This window comes from Ambystoma mexicanum, chromosome 4q, assembly GCF_040938575.1.
Source record: "Ambystoma mexicanum isolate Mex_15411 chromosome 4q, UKY_AmexF1_1, whole genome shotgun sequence".
NCBI classification, from domain to species: Eukaryota; Metazoa; Chordata; class Amphibia; order Caudata; family Ambystomatidae; genus Ambystoma; species Ambystoma mexicanum.
Window position 1 is genome coordinate 416,441,931 of NC_090928.1, and position 27,132 is coordinate 416,469,062.

General features: G+C 47.6%; 1 protein-coding gene across 1 annotated transcript in view; it reads left to right on the plus strand.

Moving 5' to 3' along the window:
* Positions 1-27,132, plus strand: part of COG2 (component of oligomeric golgi complex 2) — a 1,367,578-nt gene that overhangs the window by 857,257 nt on the left and 483,189 nt on the right. Inside the window, exon 11 of the mRNA XM_069607998.1 lies at positions 1,097-1,158. Coding sequence (XP_069464099.1) covers positions 1,097-1,158 — 62 coding nt within the window. The remainder of the gene's footprint in view (positions 1-1,096; positions 1,159-27,132) is intronic.

Below are 27,132 nucleotides of genomic sequence, written 5' to 3' on the forward strand. Positions count from 1 at the left end.
GTGCAGTGGAGAGAAGGATGCAGCATAATACCAGTCGAGAGTTTACAAAAGGTAGTGAGGGTAGTGAAGGTTAAGGAGGAGTTGGTAGTGAAGGGTCAAGGTGGAGGTAGTAACATCTAAAGTGGAGAGGTGGCAGAAGGAGGTGACCAAAACAAAGAAGTTGAAAGGAGAGGTAACAAGATAGGAGACAAGTACAGGTGGTGAGATCAGAAAAAGGACAGGCCAGGAAGAGGAGAGTTCTAGCGAAGAGGTGCTGGAAGAGAGGGCCAGGAGGAGGTGTGGACATCAGTGCCTGTGCGTGTCACAGAAACAGTCACATCAGGGAAAGAGGAGGAGGTAGGAGGAAAGCAACAAAGACTAAAGAGTGAAGGGGAGCATGTTGAAGGACAGGACACAATCAGCGAGAATAGGAAGGTAGCAGTGGGACCGGTCAACTTTAGGCAGGACCAGACGTTGGCAGGGGAACTAGACTGGGGCAAGGAGGTTGACCATTTCAGATAGTCAAAGGGGAATACAGGGTACACTCCATTTACCCTGCAACCCCACTCTAGCTCTCCCTCCTGGCCACATGTGTCTGCTCGCAGGCTTAGTACTAGACTCAATCCTGGGGAATGGGAGCCCAGAAAGCCCTCAACTGGTCTAGGTTAAACAAATGGGTTAATTTCTCTCATAAGAGTGAAACGCCAGAGGAGGGTCAGCAAAGCAACCTCTTGCAGATGTTATAGACGCACACATTAGCTCCAGGTACCCAAAGGCTGAACTACCTGCATCTGGTTCAGGCAATAATTCTTTGGAGAATAACACCCTGATAATTATTGAAGGGAGATTGGGTTTTGTGTTTATGTTTGCCCCTACTTGTAGATAGTCTCTAAATAAAGATAGTATAGTGAAAATACCTGGCCTTGACGACGACCTAGATCCCAGATAACCTACACGACACCTACCAACGACAGTTTTGTCTTCTTTAAAATCGATATGCTGTGGAAAAGAATACTTTGTCAGTCATGGTTATGGCATAGAATTTTTACTCTTGAATACTATTGTCTCTGTGCTTTTCTGAATTAAGGGAAACTTAATCAAGTGTTTTTCTCAACAGATTTAAAGAAATAGCTGGAGGGCTGGAAGCAGCATTGTCGGAAACTTTAAAAGAAGCCCCAGGTAGATGTATTTCTGAGTCTTTGATACCATATCAATCAAGTATTGGCAAAACAAGTGCATGGGGCACAGGGCCCCAGTGGGAAGACTGATTGTCTGGGGTTGGCATTTTGATGCAGCCTGACTTGCTATGTAACACCTTGTAACATAAGTGACACAGGAGCCTGCTTACTCATCCTGTGCTTGCTTTGACTGGGGTCTGCTTACTCATCCTGTGCTTGCTTTGACTGGGGTCTGCTTTTTTTTACACCCTGTTCTATCCTTGCTCTTCTTCAATATACAATCTCACACATCCCAGTGCTCATAGCAATTGTGTTGAGGTGCATATATTAGGCTGCTATCAACCGCTTTAGTGCCTCGACTCCTATCTAATTTCTAATATTCCTACATTTAGTGCTTATAGGGAGTCTTCTGGGAAATCGAATTGTGTGCTCGCAAGGAAGTGGCCTAAAATAGACCGCACCAGGGAGGGGCTTGGTCCCACCATAAGATAAAGGAGATATGTGCCACTGTGCACTGCCGCATTGCGGACTTGGCAAGCCCCCTGGAAACTACAGGAACAAAGGGAACGAGGTAAAAAGAAACAAGAGCGAGAATCCATTAGTGAGGGCGAGAGACCCTCCGACATCAACGTCTATAACAATATCAAAGAGCAGTTCTAGTAAGTAGTCCAGGTCGGTTACACGGGGATCCAATATGTGAGGAAAAAAAAAGGGAAAGCGGGACAGAACAAGTAAGACATCATAGAACAATGAAAAATTGCCAATAAAAGATTAACCAGGAAATGGAGAATCATTGCAGAGCATCTGCATCTTCCAAACCGTCCTTTTTTTAAACCATTTTTTAAAAATCCATTCACCACCACTTTGGAATGCAGCTGTAGCTTCTGCATCACATGGGTGTTCCGTCTAATTGCACGCCTGACAGTTTGCGTGGAGTGCCAGGAGTAGTAGTCCCTTCCATCCCACAGTCGCCATGGGGTTCGCCAAGCCCTAAATGCTGTGGTGCCTTGTGGCACATAGGAGTGTGCCCTTACAATAGAACTGAGACAGTCCAGGTCTGTGTGACAAAGTTGTTTGTTTTGGGATGGCAAATGAGGAGGGCTTTACTGTGGAGGCTGGGTGCCCCCACCTTTTCTGTGATGTGAGGCCTGCAGGAGTTAACAGGAGATCCCCCCGGTTCCCTAGCCATGGAAAAAATTCTCTATCACTGAATCTCTGTGGAGGGCAAGGTAAGGGGAGACAGAGTGTAAGGCCTCAAGTCCTGTCAGAGGAGAATCATTTATTAAAGTAAGAAGTAAGGTACAACTTGCCCTACATGGGGAGAATATTTTTTATGAGCCACCAAGAGACCCAGCGACCTCTGTAGTGGAGGGAGTTTACCCCTTTTCTTGAGTACTGGCTTAACTCTTTTCTAAGTGGCACACTTAACCTTCACTGATCTGACTTTACCAAGCTCTCCTAAAATACTCTGTTTTATCCCAGCTGGTGACACCCTCTACCCTAAAGTCCCCTGCTGATTACCAGACTTTATGGAGCAATGGCAATATTCAGATGAGTATGATTTCCAGCAGCTTATTTGTCTTTAAGAACTTGATGTTAATGTCTGAGTGCTGGGTACATGGCAGCGGAATGGAAAGGGCAGCATAGGCAACAGAAACCGCATTGGGCCAGGAGAATGCAGGGTCTAGAAGCTGCAGATAATCAGAAATTCAACAAAGGTTTGCATCATGGAAAGCAAAAAGGCAGCCATGAGCTACTGAGAAGGAGAGTGCTCACAGGCATGGAAGAACCAGGTAAACTGCTGCCCACAATGCAGGAAACCAGCAACACCAGTGCCACTAAGGATGACGAAAATGCTTCTTGAAGATTAGGTCTATGGACCTGCACTGGGGCATGTAGACCAATCCGAAGCGATAAGAATGAATTGTTGAATAAAGTGGGCCTCACTCCATGCTCTGCTGGTTGTGCTGCGTGGGGTCCAGAGGCAGGTCTACGTGAGTACAGGAATGATCCGTGCTGTTTTCATACAGTTGTGGCAAGGAGATGGTGGTAGAGAGTGAGCAAGAGGGAAAGTGAGGCAGAAGAACAGAGGGGTAGAAAAGAGCTTGAGTTAGAGGAGCAATCAAAGTGAGAGGAAGATGCGTAGAGTGGAAAGATCTGGAGAGAGATGCCCGGGGTGGTGGAGGCAAAGGAAAAAAGGCGGGTCACAATAGCAACAGTGGGAGGAGGAGAAAGAAATAGGAGGGGATGATGGTGCAGGGCACTTAACACAGGAGGTGTTTGGGAAGAAACTATAGTGATAGATGGAGGAAAGGAGTCGGAAATGAATGACTACGTAAAGATAAAAACACCTGAGGTGGAGGAGGATCTTGAGAGGAAAGCAGTGTGTTGGAAAGAAAGAATACGAGACAGAGCAGAGGAGAGCAAGGTGTGAGCAACATATGGAGGAGAGGAAGCTGTGAGACGAGACTTCAGGTGGCAATTGGAAAGGGATGACGATGAAACAAAGAAAAGTGAAGGTGGTTAAGAAAAACAAAGTCTAGGGTGGAGGGGTGAAAGGAGTGGAGAGAGGCAAGAAGGCTGGCACAAAGCTATTGATGGCACAACAAGTGGGGAAGAGGAGGGCGTTTGAAGGAGAGCAAGAAAGCTGCAAGTTAAAATGGTCGTCAAAGAGGCCTTGAGGATTGCAAGGCATCAAGGAGGCTCTAGGAAAGTTTATCTGAGGTGAATCTGGACAGAGCCAGGGAGACGAGGAATCTAAGGGAGATGTCATGCAAAGAGGGGTTCACCTGAAATTCTGTTTACCTCTAGAGTGTTTTCAGAGACATGGCAGGTTCTGCCCAAGGCACTGTGGTACTTGTGCCTCATCCTTCAAAAGTCCACAGAGACGGGGGGCGTGGCTTGGAGCGCCATCAATGTGGTCGCTCCTTTGAAGCCGCCCGTGGGATGCCCGCCGCCGCCATCAAATTCATGCGGTTCCCTTGAGGGTGCCGAGCCACTAATGCCATCCAAGGCGACCAGAACCATCACAGGACAACCTGGCCCAAAATGATCATTTAATGCAGGAGTGTTCTATCTGAAATTGGCTGCCAAACCCAGCGCCCGTCACCTTCCGAGGAAAGCAAGATGGCGGCTACGCCGGAGCCCAGCAGCAAATCTATGGACCTCGCGGTGACGGGCGTGTAAAGTGCGGAGGAACTGGAGAGGAGGAGCGGACAGGTGCCTGACATCCCGCGGAGGTCCGCAGACCCGTCGACAGAGAGCCACCCAGATCGAGTCGGAGGCGTCCGGGGCCAGAGACAAGAGATCCAGCCGTGGCCTGTACCTGGGGCGCGCAGCGGTCGCGTGCTCGGTTGCGGGCAATATGTTGAGGTTGGCTCCCTCCCTCCTCTTCCCCCGAGCTGACTCGGAGCCTTGACGCGCACACTGGAGGAACGATGGCCGTTGCAGGTGGGCCTCCCTCCCACCCCCACCCTAAGGATCGACGTCAGCCCTTCTCCCAGCACCAGCCGACAACATCGCCAGCCACAAGTGAGAAACGCGCGGAGGCGACCAGGGTCTCCCCGTTGATTGATCTGCTCCAGGAGCGTGGGGCATTGAGCGGATGTCCCAGGGCCGCTCCTGGCGCCCAGATAGGCTTTAACCTCATATGTCCCACAAAGCAGAGCCCCCCCTCCGCGCAACAACTGGAGACCCTGAGCCGGACCTAGCCTGTCAGATCAGCAGGGGACCCCAGCAACGGCCCAAGGTCCCTCCTTACAGCCAAGCATCCCCACCAAGGACCTAAACACTGACCCCACCACCATGGGCCGCCAGCTTCGCCTATAGACTATTACCACCTTCCCTAGCAACGACTCGGGAGTCGACTTGCAGACCATCAGCATACACACAAGCATACCCAATATAGCTAACAGCGGAAACACACGACCAGCCGCCCCAACAACTCTCAGGAACCTGCAAGACCTGACCAAGCGGGGAGCCTGGAGCAACAATCACCCCTCGAGGCTTCCCCCACAATCCTAGTGCTCTCCGGAGAACTCCATGACCTCTTTGGCCGAGACCGCTCCACACAACCATCATGTCCAAGCAAACGAAGGCCACAAAGGCGCGGATATAACCACCATGTTCGCCACATCGGATAAAAGTATGAAGCAAGACCCTCCTAAACTCACCCCACCGAAACTTCAAGAGGAAATGGATGCCCTCGCTACCAAAGGGGACCTAGTGGCCTTCATGACTGACATTAAGTCCGAGTTCCGCTCTTGCCTCTCAGAACTCACCACCAAAGTGGAGCAGACAGACCAGAGGGTAATGGAGGTCGAGCAGAGGCTCGGAGAAATCGAAGACTGTTCACGGGATCACACAACCACTCTAGGGGAAATCCAGAGATCCATCAATACCCTGCAACACAAATACGAGATCCTGGAGTTTAAACAGGAGGACCTGGAAAACCAGGCACGTCGCAACAACCTCTGCTTTCGGGGCGTCCCAGCCTCTGTCCCCGACAACAAGCTGGCGGAATATGTGGGGAGCTTCTTCCAGGCTTTACTCCCAGACCTGGCCAAATCCCAGCTCTTGCTAGACCGAACTCACAGGCTACGCCTACGCGGGGGAGTGGACTCAGATCCCCCCCCCTGATATTACCAGGGTCCACTTCTTCACAACCAAAGAGGCTATCTCAGCGATCAGCCGTCAGGGAGATATTACCTTCCAGGGCACCCCACTTCAGATTTATCAAGACCTCTCATTACTCACCCTTCAGAAAAGGAGAGCTCTCCGACCCCTGGCACTTTTCCTCCAGGACCAACAGGTTCGATACAGGTGGTTATTCCCGACAGCTCTGCAATTCTCATATAAAGGCACCCTGCTCCGAATTAGCCACCTGGAAGACGCAGATGAAATCATGCACCCGACCTCACCCCGAGAGCCCTCAACATCGAAACTGGAGGGGGCTGGGGACCTTCAGCCAACCCCCTCACCGAAGCCCAGACGGTCATCATGGTCGAAAAATACAGCGGAACAACAGGAGGAGATGATCAAAGGTGGTTCCGCGCCCCAGGGGACCGATGCTATACCAGCCTCGGTTCACCTGGCCTCACCTAATAGGGATCCACCACTTCACATCTAAATTAATAGATCTCAACGACGGTGGCGGCGTGCCATACCCATGGTTCATACCCACTCTAAGGAAACGTTCCAACTCTAGTTCCTTGGAAACCCACAGTACACAATACTCAATTGGATAGTTGGCCCTGTTGGCCAAGGGTGCGTCCGTACTCACAATGTCGGCCCACGCACTAGTTAAAGTTGCAGCCCCCCGTTGGGGTCCCGCGTTAAAACCTCAAGTGCAGGATGATTCTCTCATGGCTCACACCGGAAATGGTGGTTGAATCACCCTCTTGTGACCCCCCCCCCAACCCAAGCGACGGAGAGAGAATTAATATCAGACCATCAGACCTTGAGACTTCTCTCCCTAAATGTCAATGGACTGAACTCTCCTAGCAAGCGAAAGGCAATTCTACTAAAACTCCAGGACGAGGAAGCAGCGGTAGCCATGCTTCAGGAGACCCACCTGCTACCGGCGGATGTTAACCGACTTCGCTCCCGGCTATTCCCACTCCAATTTATCGCCTCTGGAGCAACCAAAAAAGGAGGCACTGCGATCCTCTTCAGGAAGGACTTAAACCCACAGGTACTGGAAACGAAAACGTGCCCAGAAGGCCGATTCATAGCAGTCAAATGCCTTCTGCTAGGAGACCTATACACTTTCATCTTGGTGTATGCCCCCAATGCTGGACAATCGAACTACTATAACTCACTGGCTTCCTCCCTCGCACGTTTCGTAGAGGGCCAAACGATAATCAGAGGGGATTTCAATGGTGTTCCAGACCCCACAAAAGACAGATCGCACCACCCGACTCCGAGCGACTTCACCCAGGCGCTGAGCCTCCTCTAGCTGTTCAGATCCTTAGAGATAGTGGACGCATGCCGGGTGCTTCACCCCACCGAAATAGACTACTCTTTTTACTCATACGTCCACCGAACCTTCTCAAGGATCGACCTCCTCCTAACCTTCCCTCAAACCCTGGCCTTCGTCAAGAAGGTGTCCATCGGCACAAGAGCCATATCCGATCACGCTCCAGTGATCTTAAAACTCTGGGCCCAGAACCCCAAACTCAACAACCCACGTAAATGGTCTTTATATGACCCGATCCTCAACGATATGGCAACAAGAGACAAGATCGCAAAGGGGATTAAAAACTTCTTCGATGAAAACCCGGCCTCAGACAGCTCTGTGGCGAATAACTGGGACACCATGAAGGCAGTGATTAGAGGCACCCTGATCGCCCAAGGAGCGGCCTACAACCGGAATAGGCGACAGGCCCGGATTGCCTTCGAAGAAGAGCTGAGGGTGGCAGAGGAAGTCCACAAGAAAAAAGGTTGGTCCCCCAGGACGCAGCAAACCATACGCACATCCAGGAAAAAAACTAGAAGCCCACTATGCGGAACAAACCGCACTACTCATGGCTAAGGCCAAACAATCATACTACGCGAAGAACAACAAGGCGAATAAATTCCTCGTGGCCAAATTGGCCAAACTGAGACGAACTAACATGATCGCTGGCCTGCGCAACTCCAATGGAGTCATACAATACTCAGAACTTAAAAAACAACAACTAGCGGTGGACCATCTGACCCAGATCATGACAGCAACCCCACGGAACCTATCGCAACAAACGGAATACCTGCAAAAGGCAGCACTGCCCCGACTCCCCGACATGGCAAGAGGTGAACTGGAGGAGCCCTTTACGGAGGAAGAGATTGAGGAGGCCATTAAGTCGCTCAAAACACGAGCCCCGGACCCAGATGGATTCTCGGCCAGGTTCTATAAATTATTCAGACCCCAGCTGATTCCCCCCTGGTAACACTCAACTCCTTCAGGGAAACAGGAGCGGTAACCCCATCGATGCAGGAATCGACTACCATCTTCCTGCCCAAACCAGGAAAAGATCTGAGAAACCTGACCTCCTACAGACCAACTGCACTTCTGAACATAGATGCGAACCTATACTCGAAAATTATGGCGCACCGCCTGAGTCGCGTCCTACCGGAGATCATCCACCCAGACCAGGCAGGCTTACACCGGGCGGCAGGAGATAACATCCGGAGAACCCTAAACCTGGTGGACCTTGCCATCCGGAATTCCCAGAAACTGGTCTTAATGGCCCTGGACGCGGCCAAGGCATTTGATAGGGTGGATTGGACATTCATGAAACACACCCTAGGGGCCTTTGGCTTTGGGACAGCATTCCATACAATGGTCCTGGCCAACTATAACGGACCAAGAACTTTCCTGAGAATCAATGGAAACAGCTCGGGTCCAATCCCCCTGTCCTGTGGAACCAGACTGGGCTGCCCGCTGTCGTCTCTGCTCTTCGCACTTACTATGGAGCCCTTTGCCCAGAGAATAAGGCGAAACAACCAGATCAAAGGCCCGCAGGTCAGCCCCACACAACACAAAATCGCCCTATATGCGGATGAAGTACTACTCACAATCTCAGAGGTGCACTCATCCCTGAAAAATGCAAGAGAAATAGCCAGCTATGGAGAGGTTTCAGGCTTTGCAGTAAACTTCGCCAAATCAACGGCCCTAAGCATCGGCCTCACCCCGGAAGAGCGAGAACCACTGGCCAAGATGTGCCCGATCACTTGGGAAAAAAAGGCTATCCCCTACCTGGGGTCCACATCCCAGCAGACCCGAAGGACACATACAAAGCTAACTTTCCCCGGTTGTTCAAAGAACTGGAACGAGACCTGAAACGCTGGGCGACCCAGGAGATCTCACTGCTGGGACGCATTACAGCCTGTAAAATGAACCTCCTCCCGAGGTTCCTGTACGCCTGCGCCTCCCTTCCAGTGGCGATCCCCGCACCAACTCTTCGTGATATACAGAGAAAGATGCTGACATTTATCTGGAAAGGTAAGCGGGCGAGAATACCCCTCAAAACGCTACCGGGGGACTCCAAACTGGGAGGGTTGGGGGTCCCAGACTTGCAGGCCTACAGAGTTGCAGCCCAATTAGCACAGATCCAGGCGTGGCAAACTATCACAAACCGCTCTAGATGGGTAGAATTGGAACAATCACAAGTGCCCTTACCCCTACGATTTCTGCCATACACCCCCCCACCCCCCACCAGAATGCACTGGGGAGACCTCCTCCTAACAACTAAACATACTCTAAGCTCCTGGGACTGGGCACTGAAACGAAAGGGAGTGCCAAGAGGTCTGAGCCCACGAGCCCCGATCTTTCATAATCCAGCATTTTCACCTGGAGCGCACCCCCGCAACTTCCAAAACTGGATAAATGGTGGCCTGGAGACCATAGACCAGCTATACGCAGGAGAGGCACCCCTCACATTTGAGCAATGGTGGAAAAGTTCCAACTCCATGAACGGGACAGATTCACTTGTATCCAACTGCGCCACTGGTGCTTGCACCCCCAAACTCTGCAGGCAGCAACGCGCCCTCTCACCGCCCTGGAACTCACACTCGGGGACCTCCCGGCTCGTGGGAGGGTATCCACCTTATATACGTGCTTTATGGGCGTCTTCCTGATCATGAGAACTCGCTTTATGGCCCAATGGGAGGCAGACCTGGGACACCCAATAGAAGACCAAACCTGGGTAGACATTTGTACTCAAACACACGCCTCATCTACCTGCATCACCAACAGGGAATGCGCGTATAAAATCATGCTAAGGTGGTATTACCCGCCCCTTAGACTCCATCATATAAACCCTCAACTAGACTATTCCTGTTGGAGAGGGTGCGGCCGCCCAGGCTCCTCCTTCCATATGTGGTGGACATGCCCAAAGATCCAGCAATTCTGGAAATCATGCCTGGGAACCATCACACAAATCACTGGAACGGCGATCCCGCTAGAACCAGAGCCAGTCCTGTTGGGAGTCCCAATCCCCGCGATCTACCCACATTCCGGAAACAGAGCAAAACTACTGACCCCCTGTTTGCTAGCAGGGGAAACAGTGCTGGCCCGCTCTTGAAGTCCCCAGAAGGCCCCCTTATGGTCCAGTTTTGGACAAAGCTCTGGGATATATTGATTGCGGAAAAGGTGACAGCAGCGAAGGCGGGAGCTCTCCACCGATTCCAGAACATCTGGGCCCCAGTACTAGAATATGACCAGCAATTGCCCGCCCTGACCTACAAAACCCACCAAGGCCCGGTAGACCCTGAGGGACCAAGAGAACCCTGAAGGAGACATATAGACGATGACGCGCAAAGCGGCCAGCCTAAGAAGGAGGAATCTAGTCTCGGGGACAGGGGGGAGGAGGGGAGGAGATCTGGAGAAAAGGACTGGGGATCAACATGCCTAAATTGTTGCTCATAATGTTTTGTAATTGTCAACCTGCCTTGATTTAAAATAAACAAATTAAAAAATAAAAGTCCACAGAGACCTGGTTAGCCTTACTCTTACTTTGGATACCACAGTGGCGTGCATAGGGCCACTTGAACCCTGATAATTGGAAGTGATCACATTGGTAAACAATATCCTGACCAATTAAGGATACAGCAAACTCTCAGCCAAGCTGAGAAAGAAGTGCGGGGTACATTTGAAATCCCACAGATTGCAATCGACTTTTATTTGACCACCAGGAGGTCGAGCCCAGAGGCAGAGAGGTAAGGACTGATGAACTACTATTGTTCCCCACTCCCCACTCTCACAATCAGTCCATCTTAAACCCTTAGCCTATTTTATTAAATAAATCCTTGTGCACGCCAAAATCAGAGTCCTGAGTTGTGTTTTGATCTCCCGGCTGTGAGTGTATCGTACCCCACACTACAACCCTTCAGTTTAGGGAACAAAGTGGACAGAAAGGGACTTCCAGCTACCGTCTTATGTTTATTATCCCATCCGCTCACTCAAACTACCACTTTCCAGCCTTACTTTGGGTCTCTATCCAGGCGCCAGAAATGTAAGATGAATATAAACCCCCTCAATAGTCCATTCACCAGCTGTCTGTTTCAAAAAGATATGGTAACTTTGTGTTCATCCCAGGAACTAGTGTATACTTCCCTTAGTGCATCCGATCCCGAGGATGCTTAACACTGGAGGACTGTTGGCTTTGAAAGGCAGCACCTCTGGTGGATTCCATTTTTTTGTGCTACTTCAGTGTACTTGAATACAAGGTGACCATGAACCTGAAAGTCTGCAGCTTGTACACTGCTCGCACACAGGAGCACAAGCCTCAGCAGGGTGTTCTGACCTGTGAATCAGAGTGGAGACGTTTTAAAAAAGCAGGTGGCCTTAATGCTTGTGCTGATGCTATGCAGTACCTGGACAAAGCGAAATACAGATGGGAAGGCACAGCACCAATACAATCCTAGAGTGCCCTGCAACCAAGCCACAGCTGAAAGTAACTAATCCCCTATAAAATTGAGGTAATAGTTGCTATAACTGTGAGGGTCAAGATCTGGAGTATAGCGGAGTGCGGACCAGGAGTAGGCGGAATACATAGATGAGGAGGGGAGGAGGTAAAAGGGAAAGTGAAGAAAAGGATGTTGTGAATGAGAATGAAATTAGCAGAGGAGAAGGTAGAGGAGCGAAAGAGAGATAAGGAGGGCTGAGGAGCGCAAATTAGGAGTTGAAGACATTGTCTAGGAGCAGAGGAGAGGGCAGAGGAGCAAAAGAGGGAAAAGGAGGCAGTGAAAGTAAAGCTGAGTCTAGTGGAAGAGATAGAGCTGAGGAGAAGAGGGTATCACAAGAGGCGCTGTGTAGGGTGATAAGACATCAAAAGGCAGAAGGGAGAAGTTGAGCTGGGCAGAACAGGAGGTGATCGAAGGAAAGATGGGAATTAAAGTGAAAAGAACTGAGGGGATAGGGAAGGAGCAGAAGAGAAGGAAATGTAAGTGGAGGAATGGGTATGAGGGGAGAAGGGAATCAGATCAGTCAATTATGTAATGCTGGGGAGGAAATCCAGGGAGACAAACAGAAGGAGGGTGAAAGCAAAGAAACCAGTAACTGTAGAATTTATAAACTCAGAGCTGAGATTTTTTTTTACGATACCCCTGAGCTGTTGGTTGGGGAGGGGGGTGGCGAGACAGAACCCAAGAAAGGGATGTACTTCAAAACTGAGCTGTCCCAAGTGATGCTAGATATAATCCCATAGTCTCTGACAACTAGCTCTTACCTTACTATGCCCAGTAGTGGTAGTGCATAGGTTTACAGGACATGAACACCGCAGAGACTAAACCCTGCCAGAAAAGATGAACCTCAGGGGCAGACTGAGGACTACGGACTTGAATGGAAGTCTTGATTTCCTCGATTTCTCCCACTTTAACACAGCCATCCTTTTTCCCTTATTTTTGTATAAGCCTGCGACAGTTACCAGACATTTGGTTGAAAAAAATTGGTCGACCAGACAAATGGTCGAACCAATTTGGTCGAAAACCAAATGGTCGAATTTTTTTTTTTTTTTTATTTTCACCCCTTTTTTTTATTTTTTTGGGGGGGTCCCCCCCAACCCTCTTTTTTTCTCTAAAAAACCCTTTTTTTAAAAAACGAAAACCCGAAAAATAAATATATAAATAAAAAAAAATTCGACCATTTGGTTTTCTACCAAATTGCGTCGACCAAATGTCATTCGACCAGTTTTCAGTCGACCAAATGACTGGACACCGCCTGTGACTATATGCTTTTCCCACATCCTAATCTCAGGTATCCTTCTCTGGTGCCTTCCAGATTTTTGCAGCATAGGCCTTAATTTCATAAACCGATGTGCCAACCTCATCTCTTGCGAAGGCTTAAGCTTCTTCCATCAGGCTCCATGTTAACACTATTGCACTTGGGTCATGGATTCATTGTTTCTCCACATTGTAAAGATAAGTATACTGGTAAAGGACAAATGATAACAAAGACACGTTGTTATCCTTGATGACAACTGTGTACATTTCTGTGTATTGCTTGTACATCTATTGTGGGCTTAGGCCGACGCGTGTTTGCTTCATTACGGCCAACTGATTTTTATTGTACACGGGCTAAATAAACATTTGGTTTATCGTGAGTTCTTAATTGTGTGTGTGTAGTGAATTGGTTTTCGTAGAGAATTACAATATTTTGGATAAATCCTTGGTCCTAATGTAAGTTTTCACCTTAGTTTGTTTCAGCCAACCAGGAATTGAAGGAAGTCTTTCTGTGTTGCCGACAGATAGAGTTTGTGTTTAATTCAAGCTTTCCCTAATATATGCCAGGTCTTCCCTTAGCTCCAGTTGTCATGTGAGCATGCATGAACAAACCACAGCGCTGGGGTGGCATATGCATAGTAGGATGGTCACCTCACCAAGAGCAATGCAGATTAGCAGCTTTTGCAGCATGGCCTAATTATTACTCTTCCCAATATCACCATTGCTGGCCCACCTGCCTCCAGTGGCATCCGACACACTCCTGGTCTCCACGTCACGTCACATCACTAGTTCACAGGCAGAAGAGCACAAATATGGTCTTGACCAAACAGTTGTGACAAGATTCTCAGTAAGTCACATGATGAAATAAATAGGTTTTCCACTTTTCTTTTTTATTTCTTTACATTTTTATTTGTCATTTTCATCATACAGCAACAAAGACTTGGTTCTTATACATCATAACCAACACAGTTCTACAGAATAGAATACATGCAATAAATGCAAAGGATTGGATACCATTCCCATGGATCCTTTCTCACCCCGATCTCCTCCTCCCCACATCTACCCACACACTGTGCACAGTGGACAGGCTCCTCCCAGTCCCCATCGGTATCCAGGACCTCCTTCCCCCTTCAGGGCAGCATCACCCAGAAATTTACGGCAGACATAGGTCAGAGCGCACTTTGAGATTATCCCAAACCTCATGCCACACTGTGTAGGATGCCCCTTCGTCTTCTGGGGCATGCACCCGTGTAACCACATCCATTTCAGCCCGGACCACTTCCGCATATCCATGCACCAATTGCCCACCCTGGGTCCTACAGTCGCCTTCCACACCACACGACCACCCTTTTAGCCAGTCTCCAACGCAAAGAAACCACTCTGAAGATGGCCGTGCCTTGCCTACCCTTCCTAAGGGGTCTCTACCCCATTATACAGTGCTGCACAGAAAGCTGGATCGGGTGTCAATCAACTTAGACAACTCCTTAGACAACTCCTCATGCACCTCTACCCAAAACCCTTTTGCCAGATCACATTCCCACCACGTATGCATGAACGACCCTGTTGCGCCCCCCCCCCCCCTCCCAACACCTCCAGCATGTTGGGTCCATGGTGGATGCCATTTTGTTCACCATTACCAGTGTAACATATGCCCATCTCACAATCTTATATTGTATCCACTGAAAACAAGCATTTCAAGAGATCTGCTTCACATACAGAAGCACCCTGCTCCATTCCCAATCCGACAATGCCTCACCTATGTCCTGCTTCTATTTACCCCATAACCCCATTACCTTAGTATCCTTTTCTGCTCCATCTGCTGGATACTACTCAGAAACGTTCCTGCCGCCCTCACCTAGCCGCGCCATCATCTCATTTACACCATGTGTACATGGGCTATCTTGAAAACCCTCTCAAGCCTCTCTCGCTCCTGCCATCAGGGTCGCAAATTCCAAGAAATTCACCCGCAGACCCGGGTGAGCCGCCTTGAATTCCACATAAGTGACAGTCTTATCCCCACTATAGATGTCTCCAACCAAGCCCCCTCATACCAGCCGTCCAGTGGTGCGCCTCCCTCATCTAGAAGATGAGGTCCCAATCTAATACAAGTCAGTGGAAGTGCAGCCATAAAGAGAAAACTCTGTCCTGGCACTTTGGTGGCTTTCCGCCATACCCTAATGATGGTGCTGACCGGTGTTAGAAGCGACCTGATCTCCCTCACCCTTCCCCCCCCAATAGTTCCATCGCCTTTACTCAGCCATGATCCTATTCCTGAGTCAATCTCCAAAGTCCAGTGCACCAATTCCACCTTTACCCAACGGCAGTTGCAGATTGGCAAGTGCTATCCTTGGAGCTCTCCCGTTCCACAATAATTTGGACATGATCCTATGCAAGTACCGGAACCAGACAGGCGGCTGAACCATCAGCATCACCTGTAATATGTACAATAGTTTGGGGAGTATAATCATTTTCACAAGTGCATACCGCCCTAGCAACGAAATTGGGAATCGTGCCCAAAGCTCACCCAGTTTGTCGAAAGTGTCCACCGTGTTTTTACATTCCGCTGATATACCCAATCCCAACCAGCATTTATCATAATCCCCAGGTACCGAAATCCCTCCTCGGGAATGTCCCTCCCGTACTGCACCAACTCACTACCCAACCCAGTGGGCAATGCATAAATCACAGACTTGGAATTATTATATAAACCACCAGTCTGGAGAGTTTCCCAAACTCATGCATCTTTGACATGACTTGGTGCAGGTTAACCACTGGATCTTTGACATGTAGAAGCACGTCATCAGCATACAGCGAGATACAGTGCACACCCCCCGTCCCCAGATGCAGAGCCGCAGCTTCATGCCTTTTCCAAACCACCCCAGCCAGCGATTCCATAACCAACGCAAAGATCAAAGGGGACAGTGGACACCCCTGACGCGTTCCACGTTGCACCTGTCAAGGGCTCGACACTATCCTGTTGACCTGTACTTTTGAGGCTGACCCTCAGCACAGGAGCTTTTAGCCATTCTATAAACTGGCCCCCAAATCCCATCCTATTCAACACCATCCACTGAAAATCCTATTTAACGGAATCAAAGGCTTTATATGAGTCTAGTCGCAGCACTTATCAGGCGTATCCCTATACTTGTCCAGAAACAAAAACAACCGTCTCAGACTATGACAAGGGGACATCCCTGGTATAAAACCAGTTTGGCTCGGGTGTACCAGTCCCTGCATGACCTGAGTCAAGTGTCCCGCCAACATCAAATATTAACGTCAACGTTTATCATAGACCAGGGTCGGTATGAGGCGCAATCTCTTCCATCTCTACCCGCCTTTGATAAGAGTATCACCAAGACTTCCAACATTGATTGTGGATTGATAGGTGATTGATCTCACCCTAGACTCCCGGAGACTTCCACCAGCTTTGGCACTAGGAGCTTATTATATGCTCTGTATACCTCCACAGTAACCCCATATACCTCTGGGGTCTTACTTGTAAATAGTCCCTCCATTGCACGCTCAACTGCATGATCATCTATATCACCATCCAAATGTACCATTTGTTCCTCAGTGGCCGCACCAAGTGCAGTCTCCTCCAACCACTGCTAAGCAAGTTTTGCGTCAAAACCCTCCCTGCCCGCTTGAGAAACCTGGGGTTATCCTCACTCCTATTCCCCATGGGTCCTCTGTGCAGGTGGCCAGGGAAAGGCCATCGCTTTTGGATCCCGACCCTGGGGGGTGTACAAGCGAGGTTGGATCACCTGGGTGGAAGGTCTGTGGGGACTGGGAGTAGGATGCCCTTGGAAGGGACATGGTATCCCCCTTTTCCTACTAATGACCAACCCCACCCTTTCCCCACCTTCATGGGGTATGTGAGAAACTCATGGTGACAACATGTAAGACAGACAGAAGTGAACAATGAATTCTGTATTCGGTTGGAAAAATGCCTAATCTAACCCTAAAGCAAAGATGGGAGCAAGCGTCACCTATCAAATGAAAACCAAAGCAGTCCTAGTGGCTTTGTGTCAAAATAAAAGGGCCTATACTAAGAAACCTATTTCCAAACCTCACAACTAGTACAAAAAGGGTTGTGGGATAATTCTCAAGAAAAGAAAGATTTGTTCTCAAATAATATGTCAGGATGCAGTAGCTTGGATCTCCCTTCCCCACGTTTTGAACACTGGGTAAGATGGGAGCTTGAAGCACAGTACAGTCTCTGGTTTCTCCAGCACGAGACGACAGTTCCAATGGCAGCTCTCAGGACACACAATCTGGATTTTCTAGCACAAGATGATAGTCCACCTTTTAACCCTCGACCTTTCAGTTATAAGGGCCGTTGATGGCCAAGTCTCGTTTCTTTTGAAAATCTCTTGTCTTAGAGGCCTGATGCGGTCAAATAACAAAAACAAGAGTTCCTTTAACAAATGAAAGTTTGTTTCCAATGTTCTCTGGGTGGTGGGTTCACCCCTGGGTCCCCCTCTTCTGGGGCGCTGACCCTTCTTAATTGAAATCCTCAATTTCTCGATCAGCTATTTTCTTACTAGTTTGGATGATAGCTGCATCCCTGGATCTCCCTCCGTCGGACTCAGTCCCTCTTGACTGGCAGTACTCGGGTGATGGCTTCACCCCTGGATCTCCCTCTTCCAGGCTCGTACCCCTTCTTGACTGCTAGTCTGTGGGTGATAGCTTTACCTCTGGCTTCTCCCCTTCGGGCATACTCTTGTCGTTTCTTAGCTTCAGTTTTCACTTTTCTCATTTTTAGGTGTAGCTTTTCACCCTTGGATCCCCCTCTGCCGGGATCCGTCCCCTCTCGATTCTTAGCCTCCCTTCATCAGGATTACTGTGGCTCTCAATTCAGGAAGATAGTGGTTCACTCTCTGGGTCCCCCGCTTCTGGGTCACTGACCCTTCTTTACTTTCACAGTTCTACATTTAAACAGTATCTGGTCATTGCATCTAATGCCATTCCATCAATTTTTTTTCATCTAAAAAATGTGCATTCCCAAAAAAGAAAAATGCATTCAGTGCAAATTTTTTAGATGGAAAAAGTTCAATGTTGCCGGATTCCCTTCCCTTGCTTTTCAACAGTTTGTAGATCAAAGTCTTTCAATTGTACAGGGATTTTGAATGACCCTCAGTATGACCACTTTGACCTATTTCGCTGGCACTCTCATGGCCTTCTGGTATCTGTAGTTTCTATCATATGGGACTCGACCATAGTCTCGCAAGTTTGCACCCATGTGGTGCTGATTTCCTTCTGCCGCTGTCTCCCCTTCACACTTTTAACAGTTCATTAAAAGTTCATCTGTTTTGGTTCAAATGTGTCACTTTGCAATTCTCACTCATCACAGCACAGTTCTTATCGGTTTTCCCTTCGACTCACTGGCTGTGTCGAACTGCTTGGCCGTTGCCTTTCTGGAGTCAAGGCCGGTACCATGGTCACGGGAGCTTCCCTCGCTCCTGCATAACGTAATAGCTGTGCCCCGTGTACTGCTGACATCTGCTACAGGACACTTGTGCTATTGTTCGCGGTTTTAGGCTCTCTTCCACGAAGGCTCTGCGGGTCTGGGACGAAAAGGGCAAGGTCACTTCTCACCTCGCCACCCTTTCGATTCCTGCCGCCTTTCTCCTTCTCTTGAACTGCTGCGTGTTAGCCGTCTCGTCATGCTGTCTGCCGTGCTCGCCTTGCTCGCCCTGTGGTCGCTTGCACCAGCTTTTATCCCTGCAGGGAAAAGGAAGGGCCGTCAGGTGTGTGTGGTTCAAGTTAATCGCCTTACTTTGCCTGACCCTCGGGTTGGGACATGTTGGGTACACAGGCTTAACATTAGTCCATTGTTTGTGGTGTGCGTGTTTGTGTCGAAAAAGGGGAAGAGGTGTGGGATGGGATCATATCCTTCGTATTTGGGTTTGGGGTGCTCTCGGAAGGGTAGGTTTTGTTAAATGGACGAGCATGACCAGGATGAAGAGCAGAACATAGGGGATCATGGGGACGGTAGTGTTCTGTCATAGTAGGTTGGGATTTTGGAAAATGACAATCGGGGGGGCGGGATTGGTAGGGTAAGCAGGAATAACTGGGGTTGTGACATGAACAAAGGGGATTGTGGGAATCGTAGTGTTTTGTCTGATCCAATAGGGAATGTGGAAAATGATACTCAGGAGAACAGAAAGAGTAAGGATAGGGAGTATTGGAATGGAGACCGATGAAACAAAGATTCTGGGAGTCATTCTTTTTAGGTGTAACCGGGTCTGGGACCTTAGAGGATTGATTGCGTACGGAGGGTTTGTTGAATCTGGGCCGGAGAGATGTAACAGGACTAAGGGCAATACAGCCCATGAAGCCTCAGATGTCTCACCTTTCTCTCCTTCTCTGGCACAATTCTGTGTCTCACCTGGAGTATTCCCCAGAGCATAACCCCGTGTTCCCCTATCCTATCCATGTGATCCTCCCCCACTGGTCCACCTCCAGGAACTGGATCCAACAGCGATGGCCGTGTCCTGGCTACCTGAATAAGGGTTTCTCAAGGTTTTACTGGGAGAACACCCTCAAGTTTCTCACAGGTATTATGAATCAACTCCCCTAACTTTCTCATATATAACTACTAACAGCACTGTGATGAGGAAGAGGCAACCGGGAGTAATGAAGACTAAGTGCTTTTACCACTCTGGTACTTGGATGAGGAAGAAGCCTGCTCAGAATAGTATAGGTCAGGCATGTCCCCTTAATGATTGTCGGGCAGGGCTAATTGTGCATTCCCACCTGCACCATTTTAATGGACTGCAGGTGTATAAAATGCCCAGCCCAACAGAAGTAGGAGATCTTGAAGGGAGAGAGCCTGAGGGGAGAAAAGCTGTGGTGTTCATGAAAGAGCAGCAGCAGAGAGGCCAAAAGAAGCAGTAAGGAGCTGTAGGTGTGTGGCACGTTGGCGGTTCCAAGGAGCTCAGCCTGGAAGCTGGGGCTCTGTGGAACCAAGCGAACTCTATAAGCTACCATAAATCATACACATAACAATACAAAGCACGAACAATGAGATCAACACAAACACATAAACAATACAATAGTTTAACAATAATAACAATAATTAACTTAGGAGGGCACAGGGGCTCAAATAAAAAATAAAACAGTGAGCAGTATCTGAGCCAGAAGAACACGAGAGACTGTAATACGAGGCTTCAACATTAGTGTATCAATTCAATACAATTCCCAGTTTGGTGGAGGACTTATGCTGCGAGAACCAAATTATATTCATGTAATGAGGTAAACTACTAGACCCTCATCCCACAATAATGCAATCTGTATTATCATTGTAGCACCACTTGTCAATCTGGATTCTGCGCCGAACCTTTAGATCTTAAGTTCATACACAGTTGGGGCCTAATTTGGCATTGAGCCAGGCCAGGATTTTATTCTCCAAGGCCTCCCTGGTTTCGAAATGGCTTGGCTTATCAGCATTGATGATGATAAAGTTTCTAGGATCCAGAGCGAATCTCCTTAGGCTGGGGTCCACAATGTTGGCATTTTCAACTTTTCTTTGCCGGATATCCTTGCGAGGTTGAAGAGCCGCCAAGGAGGATACCTTAGGAGGCAGCCTGTGAGTCTCACTCGGAGCATTAACCCCCCCTACCAGGCACAGGGACAGGTGTAGCAACCGTCGCCTGAGAGGACAGGCCTAATTGCGGAGACTCTGTCAGGTCTGTTTGGCTGCACTAGTGAAACCCATTTTTTGAGGGGGAGGTTTCTGAGAAATGTTCCATTCTTTTCGGCTCAGTGAGATTTAACTTTATCGGATTAGCCGAGGGTGTGGTAAACATATTGGAGCTTACAGACACCATCCATTTCTGAAAATCTCCTGCATTATCAACTTGGGAGTTAGCTTCCATTGACTGCAAAGGCGTAGAGGTTAATGGCAAAGGGCCTGCTGTTAGGCAGAAACCTGTGCAGTTCCCTTAGAGACCACTGAAAAAAGTTTAAGACTACAGGTGTTAGCAGTAAACCCAATTGGTAGAAGTCTGTACCACCCAGATTTACCTGGTAGCTGTGGCTGAGCAGTCTAACTTCTCTCTAGAAGAGTTAGGCAGTATATAGAGTATATGCAATAGGGCTCAAAATACAGTAGTACAAGCAAACACTGACCAGAGCTTTGATATAAAAGTATATAATTATTTATTTTAAAAACACACTTGTAAAAAATACACTGGCACTAATATGTCAAGCAAGTTCAAACACAGTCACTAGAAATATATACCCCTCCCTAATTAATTATTTGACAAGTCTAGGTTAATATACCACTTATTTAGCAAAACCGAGGTGAGCGCGTAACCATAGATGGCACTCCAATAATTATTTAAAAAGGGAGAGAAAAGGCAGAAATAGGAAAAACACACAATACCATCACTTTTAAAGAACCACAGCAAGTCAAGAAAGGCAGGGTCTACTGTAGAGCAAAAAGTTCATAGGCCAGGCCCACTCTTGGGTACAGCAAGACGGAATGTGCCCAAGATCACACAGTGGAAATGCACTAAAAGTCTTTGTAGGAAAGTCAAAAAGAGGTTGGATCAAGTTAGAAAGGTAATGTTAACAGGTCCGAGGTCACCCCAGGATAGAGAGTCAAGGATTTACGGGACACATTGGACAGTCTGTTGCAAGGGAGACCAAGCGGGACACAGTACCTGAAATGGTGAGAAAGCTCCAGTGGGGGCAGTTGTTCCTGGCAGCGGGTGCAAGTCAGTGCTTCATCCAAGGGAAGAGAAGATCTCGACGTGGAGGAAAGCTGGAGATCGTTGCACTGCCAGGGAAGAAACCAGCCGCGTAGTTTCTCGGTTAAAAGGTACAACCCTTTTATTCGCAGTAGTGGTGAAGCGTGGCTATCTGGCCGCCGGGGTGCTTGGCACGGGCAATTTGACCACGAGACGATCCAGGAAGGTGAAAAAGGCGAACTGGTTGGTCCCACCAGCTCAAGGGGAAGAAGACTCTCCTGGAAGAAGATCTTCTCTGTCATCGGGAAAGTGGTGAGTTTCGTACAGCAGGGCTCCACCGGTGGTGTCGTCGTTGTAGATGGCTCAGCTTCTCCCCTCTTTGGATTCTTAAGGTCCTGTGGCGACTTCTGAAGTTCTCTTCCCCAAAGCCCTGCTTTTATGCAGAAAACCCCCATTCATCAGCCTAGCTGTCAATCAAACATGCTAAGTGGTGAGCCGGGCGGCTCACCACTGGGCCAATCGCACAAGAGTGTGACTTGAGTTGCCAGGGCAACTCAGTCCAGGGTGCCTATTCCCCCCTCCCACACATCCTGTAGACCCAGACAGAGTGGCACCACTTTTGGAGGCTTCTGTGCAGAAGCCCGCCAAAAGTGGAACAAAGAACTCGACTTGGGTTGGAGTTAAAGAGGCAAACACAAACGCCATTTTAAAACCGAGTCCTGGCAAAAAGACCCAACCGGGGAATAAATATTAAATAAATAACCCGGCGGTATCTTTAACATTTCACCAAAAAGTGGTGCGTTTAAAATGAATGGGAAAATCCCATAGGAAATATTCCGGTGGAATATTTCGCGTGGTATCCACTGCCACCAGCCAGAAACTCGACAAGGGGGGACTGGACAGTGCCCCCTTGGAAAACAGACCCAGGGGCAATCGAATTACCACTACCAGTACTTCCACAATATGATGGTTTGTACTGGTTCTGTTCATAATTTGAGACTAGTATAATCAATGGTGACTTTACATGCCCTGGGAGACAGTAGTCAGTCCCAGGGTATGGAGTCTATGTTTGGGGGTCACTATGACACCCCTGTGTTACTGCACTGAGGGTGCTGTGTAACACACATACCAAAAACACATGATGCCCTATGGAGTAAAAGACCCCATAGCCCATAAAACACATTACATAGTCAAAGCACATTCTCAAATCATGCCTAAGAGTGGGAGAAAAAGAGTCTCACTCTTAGCAGGAGAAAAAAATAAGCCCCAAAAATCTGCTGGGGGACTCACTAGGTTTGGGAAATTATGCTCTCATACACACACGAACACACAAGTCACATAAGGTCAATCAAGTTGGTTCTACGTTATTTTGTCGAAGTACTTTTCATCGTGGGACTTTTCATCGCCACTTTTTCATCGACCAAAACTTTTTTTTAAAAATTATTTCAGGGGGGGGGGGCACACCCCTTCCCTTACTTATATAATCATACCCCAACCCCAAAAAAAAAAACCCAAAAAATATTTTAAAAAAAAAAGAATTTTGGTCGATGAAAAAGTGGTGATGAAAAGTCCCACGGTGAAAAGTACTTTGATGAAATGCGTGTAGACCATCAAGTTTGCATCAGCTGTGAATCACTACTCCACTGTAACCTGTTCATTGATCTGAGGGCTGACCCTCAAGATATTTTGTATCTGGAACTGTGTTTTGAAACTTGGGGAAGGGAACCCTGAGTGTTGGTTAACTTTATATCATTTTTGAACTGTAGGCAATCCTGAGACTTTTATTTGGAACTGCTTTATACTTGGGAAGGGAGCTGAAAGAAAGCTGCGAGCTGGACAGAGCTCCAAACTTTGTGTTGAACACTGTTTTGTAAGTTGTTGACGTCCCTGCACATTGTGTAAGATTAGTTGTGATGGCAAGTATAGATTTTGGACACAGACAGATTCCTAAGTTGAACTTTTGGACTTTGACTTTCCTTAGTTTTGATTTGTTAGGGAAATCAGTTGTATAGTGGCTCCAGTAGAACTTGGAACTACTGGGTGGAACCTGAATCTCCACCATTTCCTGTAGAATGTTTAGTAGTGGTAGAATGTTTTCCTTTCGTGTGGAAGTCAGTTTGTTGCTGATGGTGTTATGGAGGATGTGCTGGGGCTCTTAAGGATTGTACCTACAAGAATAAATGAGTTATTCTTGTGCAACTGAACCGTGTGAGCAGCCTTATTACAAACGACAAAGGTGGGATTGACCCCCCACCATCGAGCATCCAACTCAGAAGAGTGCAGTTACTGGACCATTGGAGCCCTCGTTACTGGGGAAGTGGAGAAACAAAGCAGAAATCAGATATACAGTGCAGCTACTGGAGTCTATTTTGGTGAAAGAGTACTGTGGAGCAACAAAGAAGAAAGCAGGATAGAGCAGAGTCACCATCTGTGAAAAGGCTATGGCAACCGATATTAACTCGAGATGGCGGGCTGAGCGACCAGTGTTGTTGTGACGTTAAGTATATGAAGATCGCTTTTAAAGCGATCCTATTCGTGTCGGGTAGGTACATGGTCGCACAGCGTTTACTTTTGAACACCAGCGTACGCTCATGCAGGATGCGCTGAGGGTTACCTGGCAACGGAGTGGAGCAGACGTCAAGAAAAAGCAGGAGGTATTGGATGTGCTGGAGCGCGCAGCATATTCGTGTACAACCAGTGAGCACTTTCGGAGGAAAAGCGAATGCATGCAGCGTATTCACGTACAACCTGTGAGCACTTTCAGAGGAAAAGCGAAAGAGTCCAGAGGACGTTGCAGGAGAGCAACGTCATTACCCACGTGATCACTCTGAGCTGCAGCGACGCGACGAGGAAACCTGCTGCCTAACCAGGCGTTGAGGTGTTGCTAGGCGACAGCAATTGTAAACTGGATCAGAATAAAACAAAGAAGGTGCGAGCAACGACATTACGAGGGATAAGCAGCAGACATCAGCCTGAATCGTTTCTCGCCTACATTGTGGTAGTCACGTACAGAAGCAAACGTGATTAAGAGTTGAAAGGGCATTGAGGACCGCAGCCGTGGGTCCATGCATGTAGTTTGAGCTCTCACATTAAGGAGTTTAGGACGAGACAGCACATGTGTGCCTAGGGCCTACGAAAGGGCACACGTGTTGCAGCAGGTGTTTCACAGTAAGATTTCATTTGATAGCCATCTAAACGTTTTTCAGGTAAACACTTCAAACCAAACTATATATAGACACAAATCCCAGGTGCTAACATTGCAGTAAGTGCATTTAGCAGAGTGCACGTTGTAGGCAGATGGCAGGAGTCCCAGGACCACCAGTATTTTCGGCAAGTTCAGGGCCCACAAAGGTTAAGTGGGCAGTATGGAAAAAGGGGTTTCTCCATTATATAAAGGCTTCTTGCAGTAGCTCTATATCAGCGGAAAGAAGAGTATGCTTATTAAAGCACTTTTTAGGATTTTAGAGGCAGCAGATCTACGAGACACTAACTGATATCCCCGGCATAGCTTTGGAAAGTGGGTCTTCTGAATTTAATGTCGCACTTCTGAAACTAGATCGCCGTTTTGAAGTGAAAACTAGCACTGTGTTAGGTATAATTTTGGGACAAGACCGCAGCGGGAGGTTGAGTCGGTCAAAGAATACATAACTGCACTACAAGAGTTAGCTATACATTGTAAGTTTGGAGAAAGTTTGGATGAACACATAAGGGATCAATTTAGAGATGTGGTTGAAAGGGTACAACAACCTTTCTACTCGGGATGTTTTTTTCGTGGAGTTTTCTACAGTGAATTTTTTATCGAAAAAACCCATCGATTTTTATTTTATTTTTTTAATTTTTCTTTTTGGTGGGGGGTTAAAACTCTATATATATATATATATATATGGGATCTAGGTTTTTGGTGATAGATAAAAACTGAAAGGGAATTGGGGTTGGGGGACCCCCCCAAAAATAAATGTAAAAAAAATGTGATGGGTTTTTTCGATAAAAAATCCTGCGAAAAAACATCCCACAATTAAATGACATGGAACTGTTGAAAGATGACCCAGTTCTTGATGAGGTGATTTTGATAGCCAAGAGGGTCGAACATACAATGGCATGCGTTGCCAAACTGGGTAAGAAGGATAACATGATAGGGTCTACTGAAATACTGAGAGTGAGTGATGGGAACAGAGCTTTTAAGAAAATTAAGAAGAAAAGTGGGAGAATGTACAACCAAAGTGGGTTTGATAATATGGAAGGGACGTCGGAAAAGTTGAAAACATGTAAAAGCGAGGAGAGGCTGTGGTTCAGATGTGGAAGTGCGTCACATTTTGCAGGTTCCCCAGCATGCTCAGGTATGAAGTTGACCTGCAACAAATGTAAACAGTGGGGGCATTTTGCCAATTGTTGCAAAAACTATTCCATGCCTAGAGAGAAGAAAGGTTTATATGTATCTGATGAGAAGCACCAATCATCTGGGGAGGAGAATATTGAAATTGTCACACTAAATATGGTGATGTGTGGAGAAGACGACACATGTGATAGTCCTTTTGCGGACATATGGGTAAATGGTAAGAAAGTGAACATGATGGCAGATTCTGGAGCAAAATTATCCTTAATGTCACGAGAAATGTATTAAAAAGTTGTTGGTGGGGATTTTAACGATTTGTTGCCATCAGATAGAAGACCTGGTGGATATAATTTAGGCAAAATAGCTGTTATAGGATATTTCATGGCAACATTGAGTTTTAAAGAGAGAAAGAGACACAGGGGATGGTGTACTTCACCAAGAGTGGGGAAGCGTTGCTAGGATGGAGGGAGCAGAAAGGTTTGCAAATACGATTGGCTCCTAATATAGTGGAACAGGTGCTACATGTGAGTGATGGTATGCAAAAAGTTCAGGAAAATCCCTAAGTATTTTCTAAAAGAATAGGGTCCGTGAGTGGCATGCTTCACAAAATAATTTTGAAGGATGGGAGTAACCAATTGTTGCAAAATTTGCGCCCGGTGCCCATGGTACTGAGAGATGGAGTGAGAGCTTCAGAAATTGAAAGAAGCAGGTATAATTGAGCAGGCGAGAAGCACAGAATGGGTATCTTCTATTGTGATAGCATAAAAAAAAGCAGTGGGGAACTGAGATTGTGTTGACTGGAGAGAGTTGAATCGATGTGTTGTTGCTGAGAGACATCCCCTGCCGAACATGTCTGAGATGTTGGCTACGGTGGAGAAAGCAATGTTTTTTTCCTAGTTAGATATGTCGTCAGCGTACCATCAAATCAGATTAGATGAAGAATCCAAGAAACACACTGCATGTATTACCCTTTAAAATGGATAGATCATTATTGTAGGATTCCATTTGGTCTGGTATCAGCGTCCTCATTATTTCAAAAAATGATGGACAAGCTACTGAAAGGTCTTCCTGGAGTATGTTGTTTTCAAGATGACATACTCGTATGTGGAAATGATCAGGAAAGTCATGATGTTAATCTTAGGAGAGTGGTGATGATATTGGGTGAGAAGGGAGTGACGCTGAGGGCGGAGAAGTGTACGTTTGGTAAGGTGGTTATTGACTACCTAGGTCATGAAATTTCAGGAGA